The sequence below is a fragment of the Athene noctua genome, chromosome 3 (genome assembly GCF_965140245.1).
Source record: "Athene noctua chromosome 3, bAthNoc1.hap1.1, whole genome shotgun sequence".
NCBI lineage: Eukaryota > Metazoa > Chordata > Aves > Strigiformes > Strigidae > Athene > Athene noctua.
In genome coordinates this window covers 88,487,519-88,510,001 of record NC_134039.1, presented here as the reverse complement: position 1 = coordinate 88,510,001, position 22,483 = coordinate 88,487,519, and the positions used below count along the sequence as shown (strand labels likewise).

At 53.2% G+C, this 22,483-nt stretch overlaps 2 protein-coding genes across 3 annotated transcripts; one reads left to right on the top strand and one right to left on the bottom strand.

Annotated features, from left to right (window-relative positions):
- Positions 1 to 4,194: 4,194 nt before the first annotated feature.
- Positions 4,195 to 18,823, top strand: LOC141958772 (hematopoietic lineage cell-specific protein-like). Of its 2 annotated transcripts, none has more exons than XM_074901674.1 (14): positions 4,195 to 4,278; positions 5,977 to 6,050; positions 6,378 to 6,507; positions 7,712 to 7,822; positions 8,494 to 8,548; positions 10,556 to 10,666; positions 11,181 to 11,291; positions 11,889 to 11,944; positions 14,053 to 14,122; positions 14,351 to 14,487; positions 15,096 to 15,200; positions 15,682 to 15,991; positions 16,779 to 16,850; positions 17,186 to 18,823. In XM_074901674.1, exons 1-14 carry the CDS (start codon positions 4,195 to 4,197, stop codon positions 17,320 to 17,322), a joined length of 1,563 nt encoding a protein of 520 aa, XP_074757775.1. In that variant the 3' UTR covers positions 17,323 to 18,823. The 2 variants fall into 2 exon arrangements, with proteins under 2 accessions (XP_074757775.1, XP_074757774.1); XM_074901673.1 differs by having other exon boundaries at positions 15,093 to 15,200.
- A 2,071-nt stretch (positions 18,824 to 20,894) lies between these two features.
- LOC141958771 (olfactory receptor 1F1-like) lies at positions 20,895 to 21,833 on the bottom strand. Its single transcript, XM_074901672.1, has one exon. It carries the CDS (start codon positions 21,831 to 21,833, stop codon positions 20,895 to 20,897), a length of 939 nt encoding a protein of 312 aa, XP_074757773.1.
- Between the last annotated feature and the right edge of the window lie 650 nt (positions 21,834 to 22,483).

Below are 22,483 nucleotides of genomic sequence, written 5' to 3'. Positions count from 1 at the left end.
GTCCAGGATCTGATTTTGTGCCAGGAGGAAGGCAGTGTTAGAAAGGACAGGGACGAATGGAAGCAGGTTACTGCACAGAGCTGTAAGAACCCTTCCTTCCGATCTCAGCTGCCTTTACAGAATAGGTACGAGGCTCTGGGTATGGCAGACAAAGCACGTGATGGGAGAGAAGGAACCTACCAAGTCATCTCACCAAGGTCAGATCAACCCACCCCTGGTAACAAGAGCTGCATTAAGACCAGTGCTGAGAAATAACAACAATGAGGTATGGTCACAGGAGACACCCTCTAGAACAGAACAGAGTGCCCCAGAGCTGGGCCCAGCACTACAGGAGGGTCTCCTGAGAGCAGAGGGAGAGAATCCCCCCCTGCCCTGTGCCCCCCCTGCTCTGGGTGCAGCCCAGCACACGGGGCCTTTCTGGGCTGCCAGCGCATGGTGCTGGCTCACAGGCAGTTTTCCACCCCCCAACCCCCCCAAGTCCCTCTCCTGGGGGCTGCTCTCCAGCCCCTCCTCGCCCAGCCTGGGTTTGTGCTGGGGATTGCCCCGGCCCATGGGCAGGACCTTGCCCTTGGCCTTGTTGAACTCCATGAGGTTTGCCCGTGCCCCCTCTCCAGGCTGCCCAGGTCCCTCTGGATGGCCCGTCCCTTCCCTCAGCCTGTCCCCGCACACACACCTCGGTGTTGGGGGGAATGTGCTGAGGGTGCCTCCATCCCACTGTCCCTGTCCCCAGCAAAGATGTTGAACAGCCCCGACCCTCACCCCCAAGGGTGCTGCTCGTCACTGCTCTGCACTTGGACGTGGAGCCGTTGACCTCTTGGAGTGTGACCATCCAGCCAATTCCTGATCCCCCAAGTGGTCCATCAAAAAAAATCCATGTTTCTCCAGTTTAGAGACAAGGATGTCACATGAAACAGTGTCAGATGAGGAAACATTTCTTTAGCAAGAGGAGGGTCACACACTTGAATAGGATTCCTGGAGAGTGTTGATGCCCCAAGCTTGTCAGTGCTTGAGGCGTGTGAACAATGCCCTTAACGGCAGCTCTGACTTTTGGTCAGGCAGTGGCACTAGCTGATGCTGGTAGGTCCCTTGTAACCGAACTATTCTATTCTAAGCCCTGTATATCTTGCCATTGTGTCAGATAGTAATGACTACTCTAGGAGCATTTCTTGCTTCACTTGACTCATTCAGAAAGGAAGTTATTTTGGTTTGAGATGTTTATCTAGTGTCAGACTAGTGTGATTCATGCTACTCGTTCCAAAATTGTGCACTTTGCACCAGTAAGTAATGACCAGAGTTTGATCTGTAAGTGCTTAGGATTCTTTAACTACGTGTTTTCCATCTTTGTAGTTCAAGCTATTTAATTTTTTTGTCCTGGAAGAGCTTTCATGTACGTATGTGTATATATACATATTATGTGTTTATATGTCTGTGTGTTTAGATATTTTTTTAGTTGTGCAGTAAAGTACTGAGTCAAAACTCATAACAAGTTCTGTAAACAGTATCTTGCTTTCTTTGGATCTCATTGTAATTGTCAAGCCCAGGGGCTTCAGCCTTTTAACTTTTTTGCACTTTTACAGCAGAATGATTTTTTTGGAAGAGATAAAAAATGGAGATCACAACCCGGTTTTGCACACTAAGAAATGTAATTGTGCCCCATCAAGTGCTACTTATGGAGTCAGCGATTTGTATCCTGGGTACCTGCCTTGTCAGCATCCCTGAGCACAGGCAGCTGCAAGGGCGCTGCAGCGCACCAGGGCAGGTTTTGGTGCTCACGACTTGAGCAGAGCTGGGGGCTGGGACGCAGGAAGTGAGGATAGCTGAAGTTAAAACAGGAACTCGGAGCACACACCCGTCCAAAAGCTGTCGCTAGCAACAGGTGCCCGAGCAAAAAGCGAGTTGGCCAGCAGGAGCTGGTGAGCCTTTTAAGGTAAGAAAGCTGAGTGGGTTTTGAGAGTGGAAAGTGAGAAACAACAACAACAAAATATAGGGTTTTTGTGAGCAAAGAGAACTCCTTTCTGACCCAGCATGTGTGAGCTGGTAGTGCTTGGCATTTGCTTGGTCTGTCTGGTCATCGTTGTTACTCTTGTGTTTGAGGTTCTAAAGAACCACATTTCAAATCAAACAGCACAGCTGTGCTAAGTGTGGTAGCCCTGTATTTGTGCTCTAGTGGATTCTTGCAAGGGGAAAAATGGGACAAACTAAAGGGTTCAGATGCTGCTCTGCCTGATATTCCTCACTGTGGAGGGTGTCTGGAGCCTTGTGGTGTGATTACAGTCTGTGGTTTGTCGTGGTTCCCAAGATGCGTGGTGAGTGGCTTTGGAGAGCAGGTGGTTAAGAACCATTTACAGCAAAATCCTGAACCACCTGCATTTGAGCTGCTCATATCAGCTGCCCTATTGCACAGCCTTACGCTAACTCGTTATTGCTGCTATTGTATCGCTAACAAGCAGCTACAAACTTTAAAAATATTTGGAGTGAGAGTGAGGGAGGGGAAAAGAAGAAAGGTATTGTTAGATTGTGCTATGATGTCCACATGAGCCTTCCTGCTTCCCCTGTTTCTATTTGCAATTAGCTGTATTCAGTTTGTCATTAAGATTGCTGTCAGTGCATACAAGCACAGCCAAGTATGCCACGGACCTGCTGAGTTCTGGAGTCTGACAAGTTGGGGTTTTTTCCTTCCCCTGAGGCAGCCTGGGGAAGGCCTTAAAGCCAGATCTTCCCCATAAATCGGCCTTGGCCCGGTGTCCTCTCCCTTAGCTACTATCTGGATTTTTCTTTAACAAAAGAAAGACTCATCCCTGCTGTGTGTTCTTCATTTCTGTTGTCTTTGCTCCCTGGTCTGACAGTGCTGATTCTCTGGACAGCTAGACAGGGAGCTGAACAGTGCACTGCACCGACCTGGAAGGGTTCTCACATAACAGCTTCGTGTGTTGTACCATTACTTGTTCAGCAGAAACGTTTTGCTTGCACAGAAAGCAACTGTCCTGTGCCCTTGGGGCCAGTTTGTAGGCTACTGTGTGACTATGGGATTGAGGAGTTAGTGCTGTTGAGAAGCACATAATAAAAGCGTGCTGTTAAATGAGATCCATCGCAAAGCAGTTCTCCTCCCTCCTGTTGGTTTGTTCGCAGGTTTATGGGATGTTTGCAGCAATGTCAAACAGGGCTCAGCAGCCCCGTCTTTGCTGCACATTCTGTTCAGTCTTTTTGTCTGCCCTTGTGAAAAGCTGCTTTGGGTGACAGTAAGAACAATTTGGGGCTCCTCAGCCACCACAGCAGTAATAGGTGGTGGGATGTGAGAGCTCTGCTGAGAATGGTTGCTCTGTTGTGTAGGGGCAGGCGAGCCATGTAATCTTTCTTCTGTTTCTCATTTTGTAGAAACCGTGTTGTTTGGAAGGGGCTTTTTCATCATCTTTTTTCACAGTCACCTTGAAAATGAAATGTGGGAGTTTTAGATTTCACATTACTTTTATTTAACTTCCTCTTCCTGGGCCTATCACTTCCTCCAGGCCTCTTTAGACAGCCTGTACAAGCCTTACCACCACAGCTTCAGCCTTTACAGCCCTGCACACCGACTGATTTTAGCCCCATTTCCTGTTTTTACAAAACAACAGACCCAAACACCACACAGCATGCTGTACCAGCACTGTCAGACCAGCATACAGCTTTTCTCTGAACCTTCTTTAGCAGACTAGGCAATGATTAAAAGTTTGGAGGACAGACAAGAGACTTGAGGAGTCTAACCTCAGGTAATTAATTTTTGTATCATGGTGGCAGAGCAAGCCACAGCCTCCGGTGGTGTGCTGTGAGTGTGCTTAGCAGAAGGGAGGGTAAAGCAGGGAACAGTCTCCCACAGCACAGAAAATTAATGTATGTTGGAAAAGCAGAATCTGGTAGTTGGATGCTGGCACTAAGTTACATTAAAACAAGGTGTGCATTTTAACTGTGGAGTCAGTGCACCTGAAGACTGTGGTTTACACTTAAAATCCCAGTGTGCTTTGCTGAAAGAGGTGCTGGGGCTCAAGAGTAGCTACTCTGGGTGCCCTGTGCTGCACAGGGGACAGAGATCACCGGGGCAGGTGGCCTGCAAGGGTCCCCCTCCCCCCGAGTCACGCTGGGGCCGCTGCGGTCTAACACGGCGGTGAGCCGGCGGCGCCGGCGCGGGGCTCTGGGTGACACCGCGTCCTCCCTGCGCAGATGTGGAAAGCAGTCGTGGGACACGACGTGTCAGTGAAGGTTGAGGCTCAGGGAGACGACTGGGACACTGACCCCGATTTCGTGGTGAGTGCCTGGTGCGGTAATCGTGCCACTGGTTGTGGTGGTGGTGGCGTGAAAGCTTCGCTGGCCCTAGACACGGGCTGGTCAGCGGGGCCTGGGCCGGGGCGCAGCACCCGCCGGCTGTGCAGGATCAGCCAAGTCCCACCAGCCCTGCACAGGTACCGTCAGGTCATTTCACAGGTCCCATCTAAGCCATCTCTGACCCATATCTGTGCTTATCTCCAGAACTTCCTACATCAGTGCACCCCACATCTGACTACAAACAGTATCACTTAAGGATATAGAATATATAGTTTCTTTTAAACCTGCTTCCTGGTAACTTCTCTGAGTCCTCCCCACAACTTCTGTAACAAGAAACGGCAAAGACTTACATTGTCTCTTTCCCACTATTTGTAATTGTACAGGATTCCAAGAGCATTGCCCTCATTTGTCTTTTTCCAGATGGGAAAGTCCTACTCTATTTATGGTCACCTTGTGCAGATGCAGCTCCATACCTCTAAACACCCTTTTCTATCTCATCCAGTTCTCTAGGTGAGAAGGTGAGAGAATCACCAGCTCAGCCTGTGGGAACGCCATGCATTCATACAATGTCATGATTTTAATTTTTGATTTGATTCTCTATTTCTTTCCTAATGAGTTACAGTAGCTTTTTGGCTGTGTATTTGCTGCTCTTCTACGTAACTACACATAATTCCATAATTCGTGCTCCTTCCTGAATAGTAAATTTTTGGAACCATACTTGTGTGGATATAATTAGGATTTTTTTTCCCATATGCTTTCCTTTTGTACTTAGTAACACTAACCTTCATTTACAATTTTATCACCCACTGATTTGGCACCACAAAATTTTTCTGTGCTGCTTTGTCTCCTGTATTTGGTGAACCAAAGAGTCCTTTACTATCTCAAGGCATTGATGTCTCCTTCATACTGTTTTTCTAAACCTCTTAGGAGCACACAGCACAGCAGAAGTCCTGCTCCTGGTGCCGAGAGCACCAGCCATTCTTCACAGCCACAGCTCTCTCGGAGCTCTGTTGAGGTTTTTGGTTTCCCTTACAAGATAGTTTCTTGATGGGCAGTTTACACAGTTACACGGGAGTCCTATGTTTTCCAGGTTCAGGCTTGCCTAGATAGTTACAGTAAGAAATTCTAGTTCGGGACAGAAAAGCAAGTCCCCTCCTCAAAATTCCCAAGTATTAGTATTTTTTTAAAAGTATGCTGTCAAAATTATTTTTGTTTTTACTTCGGTTCTTCTGTTTGTGGAAGCATTTAAAATAAGCCTGAACAGATTAAGACTTTGTTTTTTGTTTTTTTTTAATTCTATTTTGAATATGCGTGTTCTAGCTTTACCTTGTATTAGGGAAGTTTACTGACGCTTCAGTTTACCAAACGCGTGTAGAGCTCCCTCGGGGAAGACGCGCCAAGCGGTGCGGAGCGAGGCGGAGGCAGAGCAGGGCGGCGAGTGCGACGTCCCCTCGGCGCTCTGCCGGAGCCCCGGCTCTCCCCCGGCGCTTCTGTGCGCGGGCGCCTCCCCGAGGCGGAGGGACGGGGCGCCCGGGACCCCCGGGGCTCCCCCCTCCCCTCCCCTCCCCTCCCCTCGGGGGCCGCCCGGCCCCGCCGCTGCTCCTCGGGGGGGCGGCGCTGGGGCCCGGAGCCCCGTTCCGGGGGCCCCGCCGGCGCTGACGGCTGCGGTTCGCTCTGCAGAACGACATCTCGGAGAAGGAGCAGCGCTGGGGCGCCAAAACCATCGCGGGCTCCGGGCGGGCCGAGCACATCGAGTGAGTGCGGGGCCGGGCGGGGGGGAGCGGCGGGGGCGGGTCCCGCTTGCGGGGTCCCCGCGTGGGGAGGGAGGGGAGGGGAGGGCAGGGGGCGCCCCCCGCCCGCCGCCCGCCCGGGCTCTCGCGCCTGAGGCGGCATGGCGCGGCCGCCCGTGACCCGCGGGGCTGTAACTGTCCGGTGCCCGCGGAGAGCGGCCGGGCCGGCGGCCCCGGGCCCTGCGCCCGCCCCGGCCTCGGCCCCCGCCCCGGCCGCGGCTGCGGGACGCGGGGCCGGGCCCGAGGGTCTGCACCGCCCCACGGAGACTCGCCCCGACTCTGTCTCACCAGCATCCACCAGCTGAGGAGCAAAGTGTCGGAGGAACACGAGGTCATCAAGAAGCAGGAGCTGGAGACCGGCCCCAAGGCCTCCTATGGCTATGGGGGCAAATTCGGAACAGAGCGGGACCGGATGGATAAGGTAAGGGTCGTGGAGCGCTTCCTCGGGCCCCTTTTTCCCATAAAGGAGAGACCATCCCTGATTTCTGGCCCGACCGTGAAGGGAGAGGATGGAGAGCTGGCGTGGCTGCACGTTCACACGTGTCTCGCTCACCGTAGTCTGTCTCCAGGGTTGGTTTGAGCCCATTTCTGTAATTTGTCTCTAACTTCATTGCAACACTCCCCTTAGCTGTGAAGAAGAACTTTCTGTGACTTGTTTCAGTCCGGCTGTGTAACAATTAAATTAGGTGCCTCCCTACTTGTGCTTCAAGAACTCATGAGGAATAATTCCCTCCTCACATTTTCCGTTACAGACCTCTGTCATATATCCCCAGGCTGAAGCCCTAGTGCACATTCTCTGTTCTCACACCAAATCTGTTTTACATTTTCTGATAATCATCATCCTGCTTCGTGTACCTTTCAGCATTTAATACTTCTATTTTTTCAGAAATGAGATGGTAAGATTGCAGTAGTATTCAGCATATGGGCTCGCTGTGGGTGTGCATGATACCAGGGTGAGAAACAAAGCATTTCCGGGGGGCCAAAACAGAGCAGCCACGCTCAGACCCTTCTGCCAGAGCAGAATGAGGATGTTTTTGTTGAACAGCTCCTCGGCCTTCGTTCAGACTTACCAGGATGTTGCAGGCGTTCAGCCTCTTGCCCTTCTCCTGAGGAGTGTGTGCAATTCCTGGCCACACCGCCTCTGCCAGCGAGCAGTGGGACCCCAGCCTGCCTGTGCTAGGCATGAAGGGTGATCCCAGCCAGCTCTGCTGACCCTCACTCTCAGAGAACAGGGAGCAGCTGCCAGACCTGCTGCCTGCAGGTTTTCAGTTGTGTGTGCCTGTCCGCAACTCTCTCCTCAGTTTCGCCATACGATTATCCGCCACTCCACTGGCGTTTGGGAGCAGCAGGTATTCAGCACCGCGCAGTTTGCATGATGAGCTGGCGGCGGGGCTGGTTGTGTGGGATGGTTCCTCCTGAAGCTGCAGCACAGGTCTCAGAGCAGAGGTGGTACTGGCAAGCAGTCTGCGGAGGGTGTTGCCACCACCAGCACCGTCAGTTTGGACCCGTCGTCTCGTGGCTGCAGAAATCTCAGCACCGGGGCAGAGCAACCGCCTGGTGCCTGCATCTCTGTCTACACTGCCAGTCTGCCTGTGGCACTCATGTCGTGCTGTCTCTCTTCTCAGTGTGCAGTGGGCCACGAGTACGTTGCTGATGTTGGGAAGCACTCCTCGCAGACGGACGCAGCCCAGGGCTTTGGCGGGAAGTACGGAGTCCAGCGGGACCGAGCTGACAAGGTGTGTTGGACAGGGCAGCTGAAATACATACGTGTGACCTATGCTCAGTGCTGCCCCTAGAATCTGTGCTACGTTTAGGATTGTGGCAGCAGTTTTCAAAGTGCTGGTGGGCAAAAGTCTAGGCACACGGTGCACCACAGTCTCCACAGAAGCACGCAGGTCACCTCCTGTGTGCGGGACAATGACGGATGACAAATTGAAGGGCACTTGTGAAGATTAGCTCTCCGGTGCGCGTTAACGTGCTTGCACTGTCCTGCCCAGGCTGCTGTCCTAGGGGCTGTGATGTTTTGCACCTCCAGGCCCCCAAGCTGTGCCAGGCACAGTGCCTGGCCATGGCAGGACTGGATGCGGACAGCAGGATGCCGTCCCTCTGTGCACATCCTGGTGTCAGATGCTGCCCCGCTGCCTTGCTTGCTGACAGGGTGTGGGGGTCAGGGTTGTGGCCCTCCCTGGAGTGTATGGGCTCTTGCAGGGGCCCGTTCCTGGGCACGCTGCCACGTGGACAGCGGGGGTGGTGTGAGAGGCTGCGGAGGCCTGCCTGTGCCAACCCAGGAGTGGCCAGGTGCCTGCACAAGACCAGGAGCAGGGTCCCAGCCTGGCCCCTGGAGAAGGGTGGGTGAGACCTGCCTTGGTCCTCAGGCTGGCTGACATTCCTCCCCTTCATGTTCCAGTCGGCGCTGGGCTTTGAGTACAAGGGTGAGGTGGAGAAACACTCGTCCCAGAAAGGCAAGTCCATGGACATGTGTGGCCCCTTGGCACTGCCCGGCTTCTCTTCTGCTCCCAGTACCCTGTGCTGTCTGCTGTGGCACAGCCTCCGTTCTTATCCCCCTCCTGTCACTGGTCTCAGATTCCCATTCCCAGTCAGTCACCCTTGTGGCCCCATTCCCTGCTGTCCTGTCACCACCCTTCTTGTTGTACATTCCACTTGTCTCTGTGTTTTGCTTTGATGGAAACCACATCATGGCTGAGCAGAGAAGACACCCCCACATGCACCCCCGGTGGAAGGGTGACGGCCCCTTTCCTCTGAAAGTCCTGAGCAGCTGCTCCAGTGGGAACCCAAGCACCGTAGGATGCAAGAAGTGATTTCTGAAAAAGTGTCGTATAAGAAAAGGCACAACAGTGGGTATGGAAACAAAAGCCTATGCAGCACCCAAACTTTTGCAGGATTCCAGAGATGATTCAACCAAGCTTTGACATGCAAACATTGCAAGAACTGAAACTGAAGCTATTTTAAATATTTTGCAACCAAGAAAAGATGAGCGGGCAAGCTCTGTTACTGTTTCAGATAAATGAGGAGTACTGCATTGCCAGAAAAGAAGAACTGAATCATGTTAATTTCAGAGGAAACTGTAAAAGAAGGAAGATGTTTTGAGGCATTCTTGGCTGATCTTAATGAATCACATGCAGTTGTGCTACGTAAACATATTCCTGTTTAAGAGACTGTATACTAGATTGTAGACATAGAAATTCGTCAGGCTGTATAGAACCACAGAAATTGCTCAGGACGAAATGAAAATGTTAGATTAAGGTGTTTGGATTGTTTTTCATAAAAATGGGTCCATACTGGGAACTCCAGCATCAAAGTAACAGTCATAAACTATTTGCTGAAAACAGCATCCTAAACCATCCATTTCGTAATGACCTAATGGGTAAATAATAGTTTATCAAGATAAGAAATTTCTGAGACTTACAGATTCATCCTTAAGTGCCTGAGCTTCTATGAAACAGAGCGCCATTCTTGAATACAAATGTTTTCGCACATATTCCTCTAGATCACAGTCTTCATAGGCTGATATGGCTGAATTTGCTGGAGAAGCCCCAGCTCATTCCCGTGAAGTGCAGACCTGTAAGAACAGGGTCAGGGAACAGAGGTAACTGTGATTTATTCCTTCTGAGGGGTAGGATTTGGAAACAGCTGGCAGACCCCAGGCCTCTTAAAGAAAAGTGTCTCTATACAGCCAGCAGCTAGGATAGAGGCTGAAATTTCTTAGCATTTCAGCCAGTAATAACAAGGTAGTCCTTAGGGAATAACTGAACACAGCTGAAGGAGTTAATACATGGCTGGTTTAGAAGATGGGAGGAGGGGAGGTGTAAGGAAGACCTGCTGTGCCCCTCACATAATGGTGCCAGAGGCAGACTGGGGGAGAGCTGGAGCATGTCTCCAGAAATGTGGGTTTCAGCCTTTGCTGCAGCATCGAGTCAGTGGTTTCCTTGTAGGAACTGAGATTCTGCTATAACAGATGTAAGCCATACAACAAAAGTTTGCCATTTCTTCTGTAGTTTCAAGGGCTCAATGTAGTTATTCACAGACCTTTTCAGAGACTGGCAGACAAGTCTTTGCTCTGGAGATATGAGTGGGTGGATGCGCAGGCTGTGAGTGCCCGAGTCGTGCCTTGCAGAGTTCCCACTGCCTCCCCAGCTGCCCTTGGCATGTCACTCGCTCTCTCGGCCTGCAATGTTTCCTTCTGCCCACAGCCCTCAGGCTCTCTTGCTGCCATGACCCACGCTTGGCCTGTGCACCCATTCCCATGGGCCCTTGTCCTCAATGTCCCTTATGGTGCTCCCTAACATCACTCTGTCCCCTCCCAATCCCTTGTTTTCTCTAGTGTTTTCCATATCCCTGCTTCTTTTCCTCCTTCCTGGTGCTCCTCCTCAGTGCTGTTGTCCATCTTTACCCCCTCACCTCACCAGCCCCACGCTTGGGGCAGCATTTCACTCCATGTACCATCTCAGATTACTCCAAGGGCTTTGGTGGCCGTTACGGTGTGGAGAGAGACAAGGTGGACAAAGCGGCGGTGGGATTCGACTACAAGAGCCAGGCAGAGAAGCACGACTCTCAGAAAGGTGAGCTGGGGGAGCCCAGTGCAGCAGGCAGTGTCAGGCCTGTGTCCGCTGGGGCTGTGGGGCACTGTGCTTGGTTTTTGCAACCTGCTGCATGAATGGTGGAACAGCTGCGGGCAGCTGCTGGGTGCCCACTGCGTGCAGCGAGGGAATAGGTCGGGTGAGGAAAGCCATTGCACCGTGCGTGACTGCTGGGAAAAGTGCAGGCCAAATGAAGAGGAGCAGCAGATTTCTGTGGGCACAGGGATCTCCTGGGCAGTGTGTCACCAAAGGAAGGGTGCAGGGTGAGCCCAGGCAGGTGTTGATAGCAGGGGACTTGTCCTGGGGAGGAGGGAGGTCTGTTGTTGCAGCTACCACTGGGGAAATCCGGCCTTGCTCCATGTCTTTCTCTAAGTCCTAGGCAGAAAGAACTGCTGCCCCTGTGAGAAACAGCCTGAGCTCACGGTGCTGCTGCTTTTCTCTTTCCCTCCCTTGTCTGTCCCCTTCTATGCCATGATCTGGATCCCTGTGGCTGAAGACTATACTGTGGGCTTTGGTGGGAAGTTTGGGGTCCAGAGGGATCGTCAGGACAAGAGTGCCCTGGGCTGGGACCATCAGGAGGAAGTGCAACCCCATGCATCCCAAACAGGTAGGGCAGTGCTGCCAGAGGTGGTTCATACTTGACAGAGATACAGCTGCTGAAAACTGAATGTGTACAGCATGTTGTGGAGCAGCTGGGACACTGTGAACCCCCGAAGCACAAGGGTAAACTCTGCCAGCGTAGGTGCATGCCTAGATCAGTGAGGGGACATGGAATGCAAGTCCCTGAATCAGGCTTCCCAGGCTAAACCATGCTTTCTCGGTGAGACACATTCCTGATCATAAGATCATTCAAAAGGTGAGCACATGGGAAAGCAGGTTCCAGGAGTGGCTTGACTACTGTATGTTTAATTTCAGTGAACAAGGCCACACTGCACTCACATGGCATGCCTGGCTTCTCACCACAGTGCCTTGGAAGCAGATTTGCCACTCTACAGCACTGAACAACTGTGCACTTCGCTGAAAGGAATGGAGAATTAGTCTTAAAAGCTACTGTCCAGAGCATTTTTTGGCATGTATTATCTCTACTTAGTTCCATATGTGATGAGATGCAAAGCTAACCCCTTTCACTGGTCACACTGTACTGAAGTCAAAGGCACACACAGAATATAAAATATTACAAAACAGCTCCATTTTTTCCACACAGACTATGCCAAGGGGTTTGGAGGCCGTTACGGGGTCCAGAAGGACAGAGTAGATAAGGTAAGACTGCACACTGCAGCCGCAGTTGCTTCCCGCCCATCGCTGCTCTGCGCTGCTGCAGGAGAAGAGACTTCCCGGGTGGAGCTGAGGCCCCACCGCTCGGTGCAAGGCTGAGGGAACTGGCCCAGTGTAAACACCACAGGGTGCAGAGCAGTGCAGCCTGAGGAGACCATAATGCAAGGAAAAAAAGTTTTTTCCATTCTCAGCTGCTTTTGAATCATTCTGCCCTTGGACTGAACAGTCGTGCACCTGCTCTCTCTTGGGGCAGAGTTTAATAGCAGAGGCAGTGAAGAGCTTTGAGGGCATCAGCCTGTGCCCTCCTGCACACCTCACACCGTGTGGGATGCTGGGGGTGTTCTGGCTGGCTGCTTGCTGTCGCCCCGTGTAACCCCAGCCCGGTGAGGATGAACAGTGACGGCGTGTTGCAAGTGCAGCCTCGTGAGCAGCCTGAGAGGCCACAGGCCGTTGCATCGTGCAGGAGCTGCCTCGACAGGAGAGGTGCTGCGTCAGACTGAAGGCCTGTCTGGTGTCCTGTCCCCAGCCCTGGCTGCTCCCTCAAGCAGCCAACGCGCAGACCTCCCTGGCCTCTCCGGTAGCTGACACAGATCTGTGGCTGCTCTGGTATCCGGCTTCTGACCCCCTGCAGTGCTCACCAGCTGCCGTGGGTTTGCGTATGTGTGACTGGCCCCGTATCACTGCCCTTGACTGCTGGTGAGATCTGCCCGTTCCTCATGGTGCTGGCTGTAACTCTTCGGCCTCCCCTTTACTTGTTACCTTCTGCAGGTTTTTCTGTCCTGTCCGTGAGTCTCCTATGACCTGTTCAGTTAGCTGAATGTCAGGCCAGGGCCCAGTCATCTGCCTGCGAACCTCACAAAACCCAGCAGGGATGGGGTTGGCAGGGATCAACCTTGCATTAAGAAGAGGTCGTCCCATTTGCTGGTTTGAGTTTTCTGTCGGCTGACACCAGGCAAAGGCTCATCTAACAGTCAAAATGCAGCTGAATTAACACTGTGCTTTGGCACCCTGCGAGCTTGTTCAGGAGAGGGGGTCTTGTAGTGGATGATGATCGCATAGATGGCAATAACCTAGAAGATGAGAATCCTGGATGGTGGGGACCTCTGGGACCCGGGGAGGAGGAGGCAGGGGGACCTTCCCTGAGCCATACTTTACCTGTTGTTGGGCACAGTGCTGTGCATGGTACAGAACCAACATCGCTGTACTCTGGAGCTGGAGGAAGCAGGTGAGGGGCTTTCTGCAGGGCCCTGAGCCAAGGAAGGACATGAACATATACCTGTGACAACTGAGCATGTTCCTTTCCGTAGTTCATGTGTAGGCTGGGCCAGTAGCGGAGTGGGAATGGGGTCCTGCCCGTTAGCATGGTCTGTGGATTTAAAACAGCAAACGGAGGTGCGTGATCAAAAGGCAAAGCATTGTGTATGTGCGGAAAAAAGCATGTAAAATCAGGTGAGCACATGTGCACAAGTCAGGGCTGTGAATCAGCTGAGGAGCAGGATGCAGAGAGGGGATAAGCAGCTCCTGATCAGCTCAAAGTGGAACATGAATTTGTGCGTTTTGAGAATATTGAAGCATAACCAAAGATGCTAAAAATAAGGATATTTGGGCAGGTATCTAAATTCTTGGTTGCCTGGTTTTCAGGCACTGGGGTAATGCTGAAGGGACACACGTCCTTCACGGGTAGGCAGCTGCAGCCGTGCCCCCAGTAGGGAAATGCTCCCCTGCCTCCTCCTGCGGGGCTCGGGTGCTTCGGGTCCCTGACCTCGGGACGTGGCAGACGGTCCTGCACCCGCTCGGCTCTTCGCCTCTGTGAGCGCTTCTGCATGGGGTGCCCAGCCTGGCTGTCCCGTGCAGCACTTGTGCCACCGTGCAGCCTGCTCTGCTTGGCCTCGGCGCGTCCCCCTGTCACGGAAGGGCAGCAGCACCCCACAGTGCAGGGAGGCGTCGGGAGAGCAGGGCTCTGGCAGCTGTGCAGGTGACAGACACATCTGGAACAGAAAGCTTGCGATCGTCAGGAGCTGATGTTGGTGTTGTGATGACCCCAGCAGGGGATGTCGGCACTGGCCTAACCAGCTGCACCCTTCCTCTTGCAGAGTGCTGCGGGCTTTAACGAGATGGCAGCTCCGGCCTCTGCATATGAGAAAACAAGACCGCTGGAGGCAGGTGAGACAGCTGGGTACCAGCCAGGGCCTGGGGGGAAGCTGTGGGCTTCACGGGCCCTCCGTGGCACCACGCTGGCAGGTGTGTGCTGTGGTGGGGTGTGGGTGTAGCCTGGGTTAGGGGCAGGAGAAGGTGCCTGAACTGCAGGTTTCTCTGGGAGAGGCAGAGATCTGGGGTGCTTTGGGTGGTGGAGGGAGCCATCAGGCAGGCTGTCAGCTCTCTTCTCCACAGGAGCTTCTAGTGGCACCAGCAGCCTGCGGTCACGGTTTGAAAACATGGCTAAGTCCGCAGAGGAGGAGAGCAGAAGGCAGGCAGAGGAGGACCGGGCAAGGCGGCAGGCTCGGGAGCGCCAGGCAGCTCGGCGGAAGGTGAGCCGTGGCCATCTTGCCACGTCCTCCAAGGCTTGCAAAGAATGCTTTTCCTCCGGGCCATGCAGCTCCATGTCTTTCTTCCTGGACCCTTTACAGTCACCTCTTGCCTAAACCACTTCCCTGCAGCTGCCAGGGACTGCCACTGAACTTCAGAGCAGTCACTGGATTTCCCCTTTGCCTGTGCGCGGATCAGGGCATGCCTGCACGCAGCCGTGGCTCCTGTGCTTTGGCCCACGCTCCCTCTTGCCTCTCGTACCGGGCAGATGCGGTGCAGTCGTACCCCCCCAGTATCCCGGGTCTGCGTTCAGGGTTTCCCAAACTGGAGACTGCACCCAAACCTCCTGTTTACAAACCCTTCTGCGCTGTTGTTTCTGTGTTCGATGTGCAGACAAGGTTTGGGCTCCCAGAGACATTCCCTCCTTGGGGCACTTTCTGCAGACCCCACAGGCCTGCAAGTGTCGGGTCCCTAGGGCAGGTTTATGGGAGCTGGAACACATTTCAGCTGAAGGAAAATTTTCTGAGTTGCTCTGTTGGGAGTGGGAGCAGACGTTGCTCTGGGCCTCATTCAGAGGGATTGATGGGGTCTGGTGACTTTTCTCCAGCAGGAAATCCCACAGAGAGAAAAGGACCCCGGAGAGGCAGCTCCTGCCCCTGTGCCAGCGAGGGAGCCTGGGGGTGCTGAGCGGGACAGGCCCGTGTCCGGAGATCAGGTGCCAGGGCGGGCTGGGGAGGGCGGGAGGGGAGAGGGGATCATTGCACCCGGGAGCGGGCTGTGCTTTACAGGCAGCCTTGCAGGAAGAAGTGAGGTGCAGCCACAACGGGGGAGAGGCTTTGGAAGGAGTGAGGGGGGAAGTGTTGGGAGGTGATGGGACATGGCTGTACAGCTCTTCACACCATGAGACAAGCTCTTGGAGTGGGTCAGTGCAGTGGCAGTACAGTGAGCTGGATGTGAGAGAGGTTCAAATACACCCACTGTGAGGTTCTTCACAGCAATCTCGGGTGCCAGTTCAGCACAGACCCAATGGCTGAGCTGTTGTGCAGAGGATGATGCTCTGTTTATGTCATGGTAGCACTAAAGGTTCTCCCAGGGAAGTGGGTTCCCTTGTGTTGGGTGCTGTGCAGTCGTGGCAGAGCTGCCTGCAGTGGATGCTTTGGAGGTGACTTCCCTGTCACTTTGTCACTTTGTGGCAGGAGGCAAAAAGGGAGGATGAGGAAACACCACCCACTTTGCCACCAAGGCCTGCAGATCTGGGCGGAGAGCTGTGCAAGACTCCCAGCGAGGATCAGCCCATCTACACAGAAACTCTGGATGTCAGTGGAGACTATGAGGAGGTGCCAGAGCCCTCTGACTACTTTGACAGCACCAGTGGAGGTGCTGACTATGAGGAGCTGCCAGCACCCTTGGGAAAGCCAGATGCTCTCTATGACTGTGGAGGAGATGGAGGCGAGGACTATGAGGAGATCCTCCCTGAGGAGCTCAGCCAGAGCCAGCACCACCTGGGTGAGTACTGATGGAAGAGCCCATGTCCTGGGGAGCTTGTATGTGTCCACGCACCTCGCTGTATGTGTGGCACAGACTCCAGGGGGAATTCGTATCCTGAAGTTTACTGTGGTCAGGGTGGCAGCTCATGATGATGGAGACTTGGTCGTCTCCCACTTGCCTTGCCCATCTCCAAGGCGTGAGGTCAGCTGCGGGGGATGCTGGGCCAGGCAGACGGTGTCTCTGCTGGAGCAGCACTCGGGCAGGAGGATCAGGGGGCTGCTCTGGGCTCTGGAGAGCCTGGGCCTGGAGTGATGCTCTTGGTGCACTGTTTCCTGGCAAGCAACTGCCAGTGCTTCACTGAGGCCTGGGGGTGCCCTCCTAATGCAGCCTGTTGCTCAGATGGCTGGTGCTGGTGAGCCCTGATCTGGTGTGTCTCCTGGGTGTGGGGGTGCAGGGTGGTCTTCCTCCAGGCACATAAGCAGACCGATGGGCTGCTGTTTCTGTCGCAGCATCGCTGGTACTGGAGATGGTAAGTGCAGAGGCTGGAGTTATGGCCAGCCTTTTTCTTGGGAGAGGAACATGAAGCATCAGGACCCCACCTCTCCTTGCAGAAGGGCAGGGAAGCCGTACCTTGCTTTGAGCCGTGGTGCACCTCTCCCTGTCGGTGGGGTTGGATGGGATTCACCCCAATGCTGATGGCTGGCTGGGGGTGGCACTGGCCAGATCTCTATGACTGATCTCATATATACTGAGCTGTGTGACTGCATTCAGCCTCTTTCTCATTTGCCTGTCCTGTCTTCTGCAGGGGAAACGGACAATGTTTATGAGGTGGAGAGCGCTGGGACCTGTGCGGTGGCTCTCTATGATTACCAAGGAGGTGGGTCTGCCGTCCAGGCTGTGGGGTGAGGCACTGGGAGCTGGCTGGGGTGGTGTGACAGGGTGAAAAGATTTCGACTTGGTGGTTTAAATTTCTTCCTCTTGGAAAGCAGAATGAGACCTGACTTGGGAATGCAGAAGCTTCATCTTTCATCTGTGGAGTCTTGTGCTTTATCTGTGCTGTTTGATGGGGTTGGATGAGATGAACTCTGAGGGTTATCAGAAAGCTTGTTCTGTATTCTCCTCCTGGGGGGGCAGTGGGCAGAGGGGTGTAAAACCAGCTCGCGCTGGGGTTATCTTTGCATTGTGACTATCTTTTCTGAACAATTTTTGCAGATGGAGATGATGAGATATCTTTTGATCCTGACGACACAATCACACACATCGAGATGGTAGATGAAGGCTGGTGGCGGGGGCAGTGCCGGGGCAAAGTTGGCCTCTTTCCAGCAAATTATGTGAAGCTTCTGCAGTGAAACCAGCATTGTCCAAGCTGATTCCTTCCAAACTTTTGCCTCTCTGCTTCAGCCTTTTACATGTTATTAGCTTAATTTGTCTTGGCCCGGTGTTCCTAACACGCCAGAAATACCAAGGAGTAAACCGGCAGTGGCTGAGGGAATGTTTTGGCCTATGCCCATGAGGACTTCGGTTCCCATCCACTTCCAGTTGGGACAGGTGGGATGGTTTAAGAGCATGTGAGTGTGGTATGTCTTTTCTACCTAGGCTGTCCCACATGTCAGCCAGCCAGCTTGCAGGAGAAGTGTGTCCATTCCTGTTCCCAACAGGGCAGTTCACAGAAAAGAAGCACCAACTCTAATCTGGTCAAGGCAAAAGGGACATGAGCTATGGGACCTTTTTAACTTGCTGTGGCCCTGGATCTCATCATACCCAGGGGTCAAGTAAAAGAGCACTGTGAAGGCCAGACTTGCCCTTGTTCCCAAGAAGGGTTTCCACTTGCAGGATGAACTGTGTTTGCAGCAGGGGATGGAGAGACACGAACCTGGTTTGTCTGGGCATATTTCAGGGCTGGGGCCTGGGAACGTTTGACCATCACAGTGAACAACACAGACACAAGCTTGGCTGTAGTGAGCTGTTCCATTAAACAGGAGAAGTGTGTGCTGGCTCAGTGAAAAGGCAGGATGATCCTGCTGAGGTAGGAGATTACTTGCTTGGTTTTCCTCTGTGTGCTAAGAATGCTCTGGGGAGATGTGTTGTTTCTGGGGTAAACCTTGAAAGAGGAAGTGTAGAAAATAGATTATTTTTTGAGAAAAATTATTCTGTATTGGAGCAAGGAAAAATACTGAAAGGCTTCACTTAACAAAGAGTATGTTGTTAACTGCCTTGGTCCTCATGCAGGCAGCCCATCAGAGGAATATTCTGCTAGAGAAATCTTTTCAGTCGAGCAAGTGAATCAGAATAAGTGCTGCTTGATACAGGCAGGAGAACATTTTTAAGAGAGCTCCATTTTTCCTCTTAACTGCTCTGACAGCATAAATAAACACAGAGGTGCGGGTGGGTCTGGAAGAGCTGTCCCAGCTTGTTCCTAGCCTAAGGCTCCAGTGTGCTTCAGTCAGTGCTAAAGGGCAGTTCCCACATCCAGTATGTCTCTCCTGGTGGGTGGTTTGAGTCCCTGTGCTGAAGTGAGGCCTTCCCCCTGTCAGCAAAAGGGTTAATGCCTCATAGGCCTTTGCAGGACTCGGTAGTTAAGAAATATTTGCAGGTAATGGTCTCACCAGTTCAGTCAACATACCTCTGAATTACTTGTAAAGGTGTGCTGGCTAGAGCCCCCTTATCTGAAGAATGCTGTTATTATTTACAATATCCTGCTCATCTGACACAGTTTGGTGAAGAATGAGTTCCATAAACTAAAGGTATATAAACTCTGTAACGGCCTCATTTGGGCAGAGTTCCTCTCAGCAGTGTCTGTCACTCTGCTGCTGTGCTCTTCCTCATAACTGTAGGAATAAACTGCTTCTGTTCTGACCTGGCTGAAACTGCATCCTGGTTATTCTGTCACAGCACGTCCCCGTGTCTGTTGTAGGCTGGGTTTCTTACACAGTGAAAAGGGCCCAGACTCCAGCCCTCCTTCATCACAGGTGTGGGGAAAAGGCTGAGCAGGTGGGAAGCAAGACAAGAGGAGTTTTTTTATTTTTAATGTTCACAGCAGTTTTCAGTAATAATCCAACATGAACTAAAGCCCTCCCTGGAACCAGTATACTCCAGGCTAGATGGTTCACATGTCACTGTAGGAGCTGGTTGTTCCTTTGTGGTGTGCAAGTACCGTCACAGTAGGACTAAATCACGGCCTGAGTAGCACAGCGTGTGAGAAGCTGCAGGAGCACAGCACAGGGCAGTGTCCCGCTGTGACGCCTTCAGAGTTCAGTGAGGCTCATGGGTCGGTTCTGGACTGTTCTGCACTTGAACAGGACTGTACTACCTGGGAGGCAGTACAGCATCCCTGCTCTGTGTTTGATACTGAGAAAAATTCACAGTCTGTGTCATCAGTCATGGGAAAGACACATTGTGACTCATGTTAGAAACTGTCAATGTGAATTTTTCTGGAGTTTTTTGGTTTGGGTTTTTGATTGGCTGGTTTTGGGGTTTTTTGTGCGTTTTTTTTTCCGAAATAACTTTCCCAATATCTTTTCCTCATGCAGTTTGCCCTTTATTTCCTGATGTTCCTTTGCAGGGAGCTCTCCAGAACGGGCCTCATTGTGTCAGACTCTCTCATGTGTCCTGTTGAGACTCTGAACTAGGGATGTTTCAGTAATTTTTTACAATAAGAAGGTAGCAAGTAGAGCTGGCTGAGAGGCTTGCAACCTGTTTGGGTAGGAGCAACAGGCTGTCCCAACACATTGGTTGCAGAAATATTTATTTCCCTGAAGAATAACATCAGTGTACATTGTGCACTACAAAGAACTGGCAAAGTGCTCCCAACAAGCTCTATGCCTCATAGGCTCATTTTTTGACTCTCACATGGGTTTCTTTGGGAACGGATTGGATTTCTCTGGCTATCTCCTGATAACTGAGCTATGGATGAGCATGTTTTGGCCCCTTCCAGCCAACATGCCCCTGTGTGGCACAGCCACAGTGGCTGCAGACGTGCACAGCCTGTGCCAGCATCTGTCCCCACACAGACCCTTGCACCGGTGACTGGCTGCTCCCGGCTTCTGCCATGGCACTGGACACTGCTGGCTCTCGTGTACCTGCCTGGAGATTTGGCCAGCAGTGGGAACCCCAACACCCGTGCGATCACCTAAGCCTGTCCCCAGTTGCAGAGCCCCTGCAAGAAGAGGTTAAGCTGAGGCAGTGGCAGCTGGATGGAGCTGGCTGCCCTGTGTCACCAGCCAGCCCTCAACGGCCACAGCCACACCACTCACCTGCATTTTGATTTGTTGTGGCTATAAGGCAAAGCAAGCGTTTCTGGTGAGGATTTAAGCAATGCCAGCTCACAGCTCAGTGCCGATAACTAGCTGTTTGACCAAAGCACTGAGAATAAGGGGTGGCCTGTTTAAACTGCTGGCTGCTGTGCTAATGTCCAAAATGCTACAGAGCTCTGGGGGGAAACCCAGCAAACATCAGACTTGGTGCCAAAGTGCGTGTGGAAGGAGGGTGCTGTGACAGCCCCTTTGCAGAGGCCAGATTTTGCAGTCTAAGATGCTGCCCCGTCTCTTGTGCAGGGCCTGGCTCAGCCTCTCGGGCATCCCCAAGGCAGAGTTCACAGCCTTGCTCGGGGCCAGCATGTGTCTGGTACCACATGAAATTGCCTTTTACAATGGCCCTTGGTGGCAGCATAGCTGCAGCGGGTCCTGTGCTGAGCTCAGAACGTGACACCTGCAGAATCAAGACAATCCTGGAACTGTAGCCCTATTCCCAATTTGATTTTGCCATTCTGCCAGCAGCGATGTGCCAAGGGCCAGAGAAGTGATGGCAGTGTGCCGCAAGCAGCCAGGGTCGGGTGCCCTGAGCCCACTGCTGCCATCAGACTTCCCACAGACGGGCGATGCTGCCCGAGGCCGTGGCCGCGCTGGTGCAGCCCTGGTGTTGCTCATGCGCTGCCCCCCGGACAGCTCCGTCCCCCCACGGCCTTCCGCAGGGCCCCCCTCACCTCCTGGTTGCGGAGGCTGTAGATGAGGGGGTTCAGCATGGGGGTGACTATGCAGTACAGTGCGGAGACCAGCGTGTCTGCTGCCGGGGAGGAGCCGGGGCTGGGCCGGTTGTAGTTCAGGTTGGCTGTCACAAAGTACAGGACAACCACAAGCAGGTGGGCAGAGCAGGTGGAGAAGGCCTTGCTCCGGCCGGCGGCCACGGGCATCCTGAGGATGGTGGCCAGGATGCGGAGGTAGGAGACGACGACCAGCAGGAAGGGGCTGAGGCCCACGAAGACACTGGCAGCATGGAGGGCCACTTCGCTGGGGCGGGTGTTGCTGCAGGCGGCCCTCAGCAGCGGAGGGACGTCACAGAAGATGTGCTGGAGCCGGACGGCCCCGCAGAAGGAGAGTCTGGAGGCCAGGAGCGTGTGCACAGCCGAGTCCAGCATCCCCCAGAGCCAGCAGCCGGTGGCTGCTGCCACACAGACGCCCCAGCTCATGGCGTGGGGGTAGCGCAGGGGCTGGCAGATGGCGGCGTAGCGGTCGTAGGCCATGACGGCCAGCAGCGCGCACTCAGCCCCCGCGCACCCCATCAGGAAGAACATCTGCGCCAGGCACCCACCGTAGGAGATGGTTGCCTGCGGGCACAGGGCGTTGGCCAGGATCTTGGGCACTGTCACCGATGAGTAGCAAATGTCCAGGCAGGAGAGGTGGCTGAGGAAGAAGTACATGGGGCTGTGGAGATGGGGATCCAGGAACACGAGGGTGAGTATTGCAGAGTTCCCCAGCAGTGTGGCCAGGTAAACGGCCAGGAAGAGAACAAAGATGAAGGGCTGGCCACGGGGAAAGCTCAGGAGCATGAATTCCGTCACGTGAGTTTGGTTCTCCCCTGCCATGGGGCCGGCTGGGTTGGTCTGTGGGCAGAAATGAGCGCTGTGAGGAGGAGGTGGTGACTCTGAGCCAGGGGTCTGGGGCACAACCACCCACAAGGCAACAGTCTCACTGCTAGGATGGCTTCAGTCTACCTCCATAGTGGTTGAAAGCTTCCCACACTGATTTCACAGACACCAGGGGTTTAGAGTCCAGGGAGCTGCCAGTCAGTGCTGGATACCTGTCTGCGACAGAATCACAGAGAAGAAACCAAGAACAGTGTGCAGCTCGACTAACCCACACCTCCCGGGTTCTCCTGCCAGCCCAACCCCCTGTCTTCATGAGTACACCAAGCACATCTCTCTTTCCCTCCTGGTTGCACTTATGGCAACTACATGCTTTCCTACCACCTGGACGTAGTTGCATCATTCCTTAGATGCCACAGCCACTAAGCTTACTCTTCCCCAGCTGCTGGGTTGAGGATGTGGCATCACCCTGCACCCGTTAAAAGAATAATTTTTTTTCTTTATCCTGTCTCCTGCTCTGCTATTTTTCTTCTGCTTTGCTCTGTGATAATCAGCACGTAAAAAACATGTTCCAACTGAGGGTGACTCACCACGTGGTGTTTGTTGAGCCACAGGTGAGTTTAAGCCATCAGGGGTCTTCACTGGCCTGG

What these genes read in the sequence shown, in the direction of transcription:
- LOC141958772 (XM_074901673.1), top strand. Translation starts at nt 4,195, where the DNA reads ATGTGGAAAGCAGTCGTGGGACACGACGTGTCAGTGAAGGTTGAGGCT. An exon ending in GAAGCACGACTCTCAGAAAG is followed by an intron (nt 10,667 to 11,180) that starts GTGAGCTGGGGG and finishes CTGTGGCTGAAG; the next exon opens with ACTATACTGTGGGCTTTGGT. An exon ending in ACCCCATGCATCCCAAACAG is followed by an intron (nt 11,292 to 11,888) that starts GTAGGGCAGTGC and finishes TTTTCCACACAG; the next exon opens with ACTATGCCAAGGGGTTTGGA.
- LOC141958771 (XM_074901672.1), bottom strand. Translation starts at nt 21,833, where the DNA reads ATGGCAGGGGAGAACCAAACTCACGTGACGGAATTCATGCTCCTGAGC.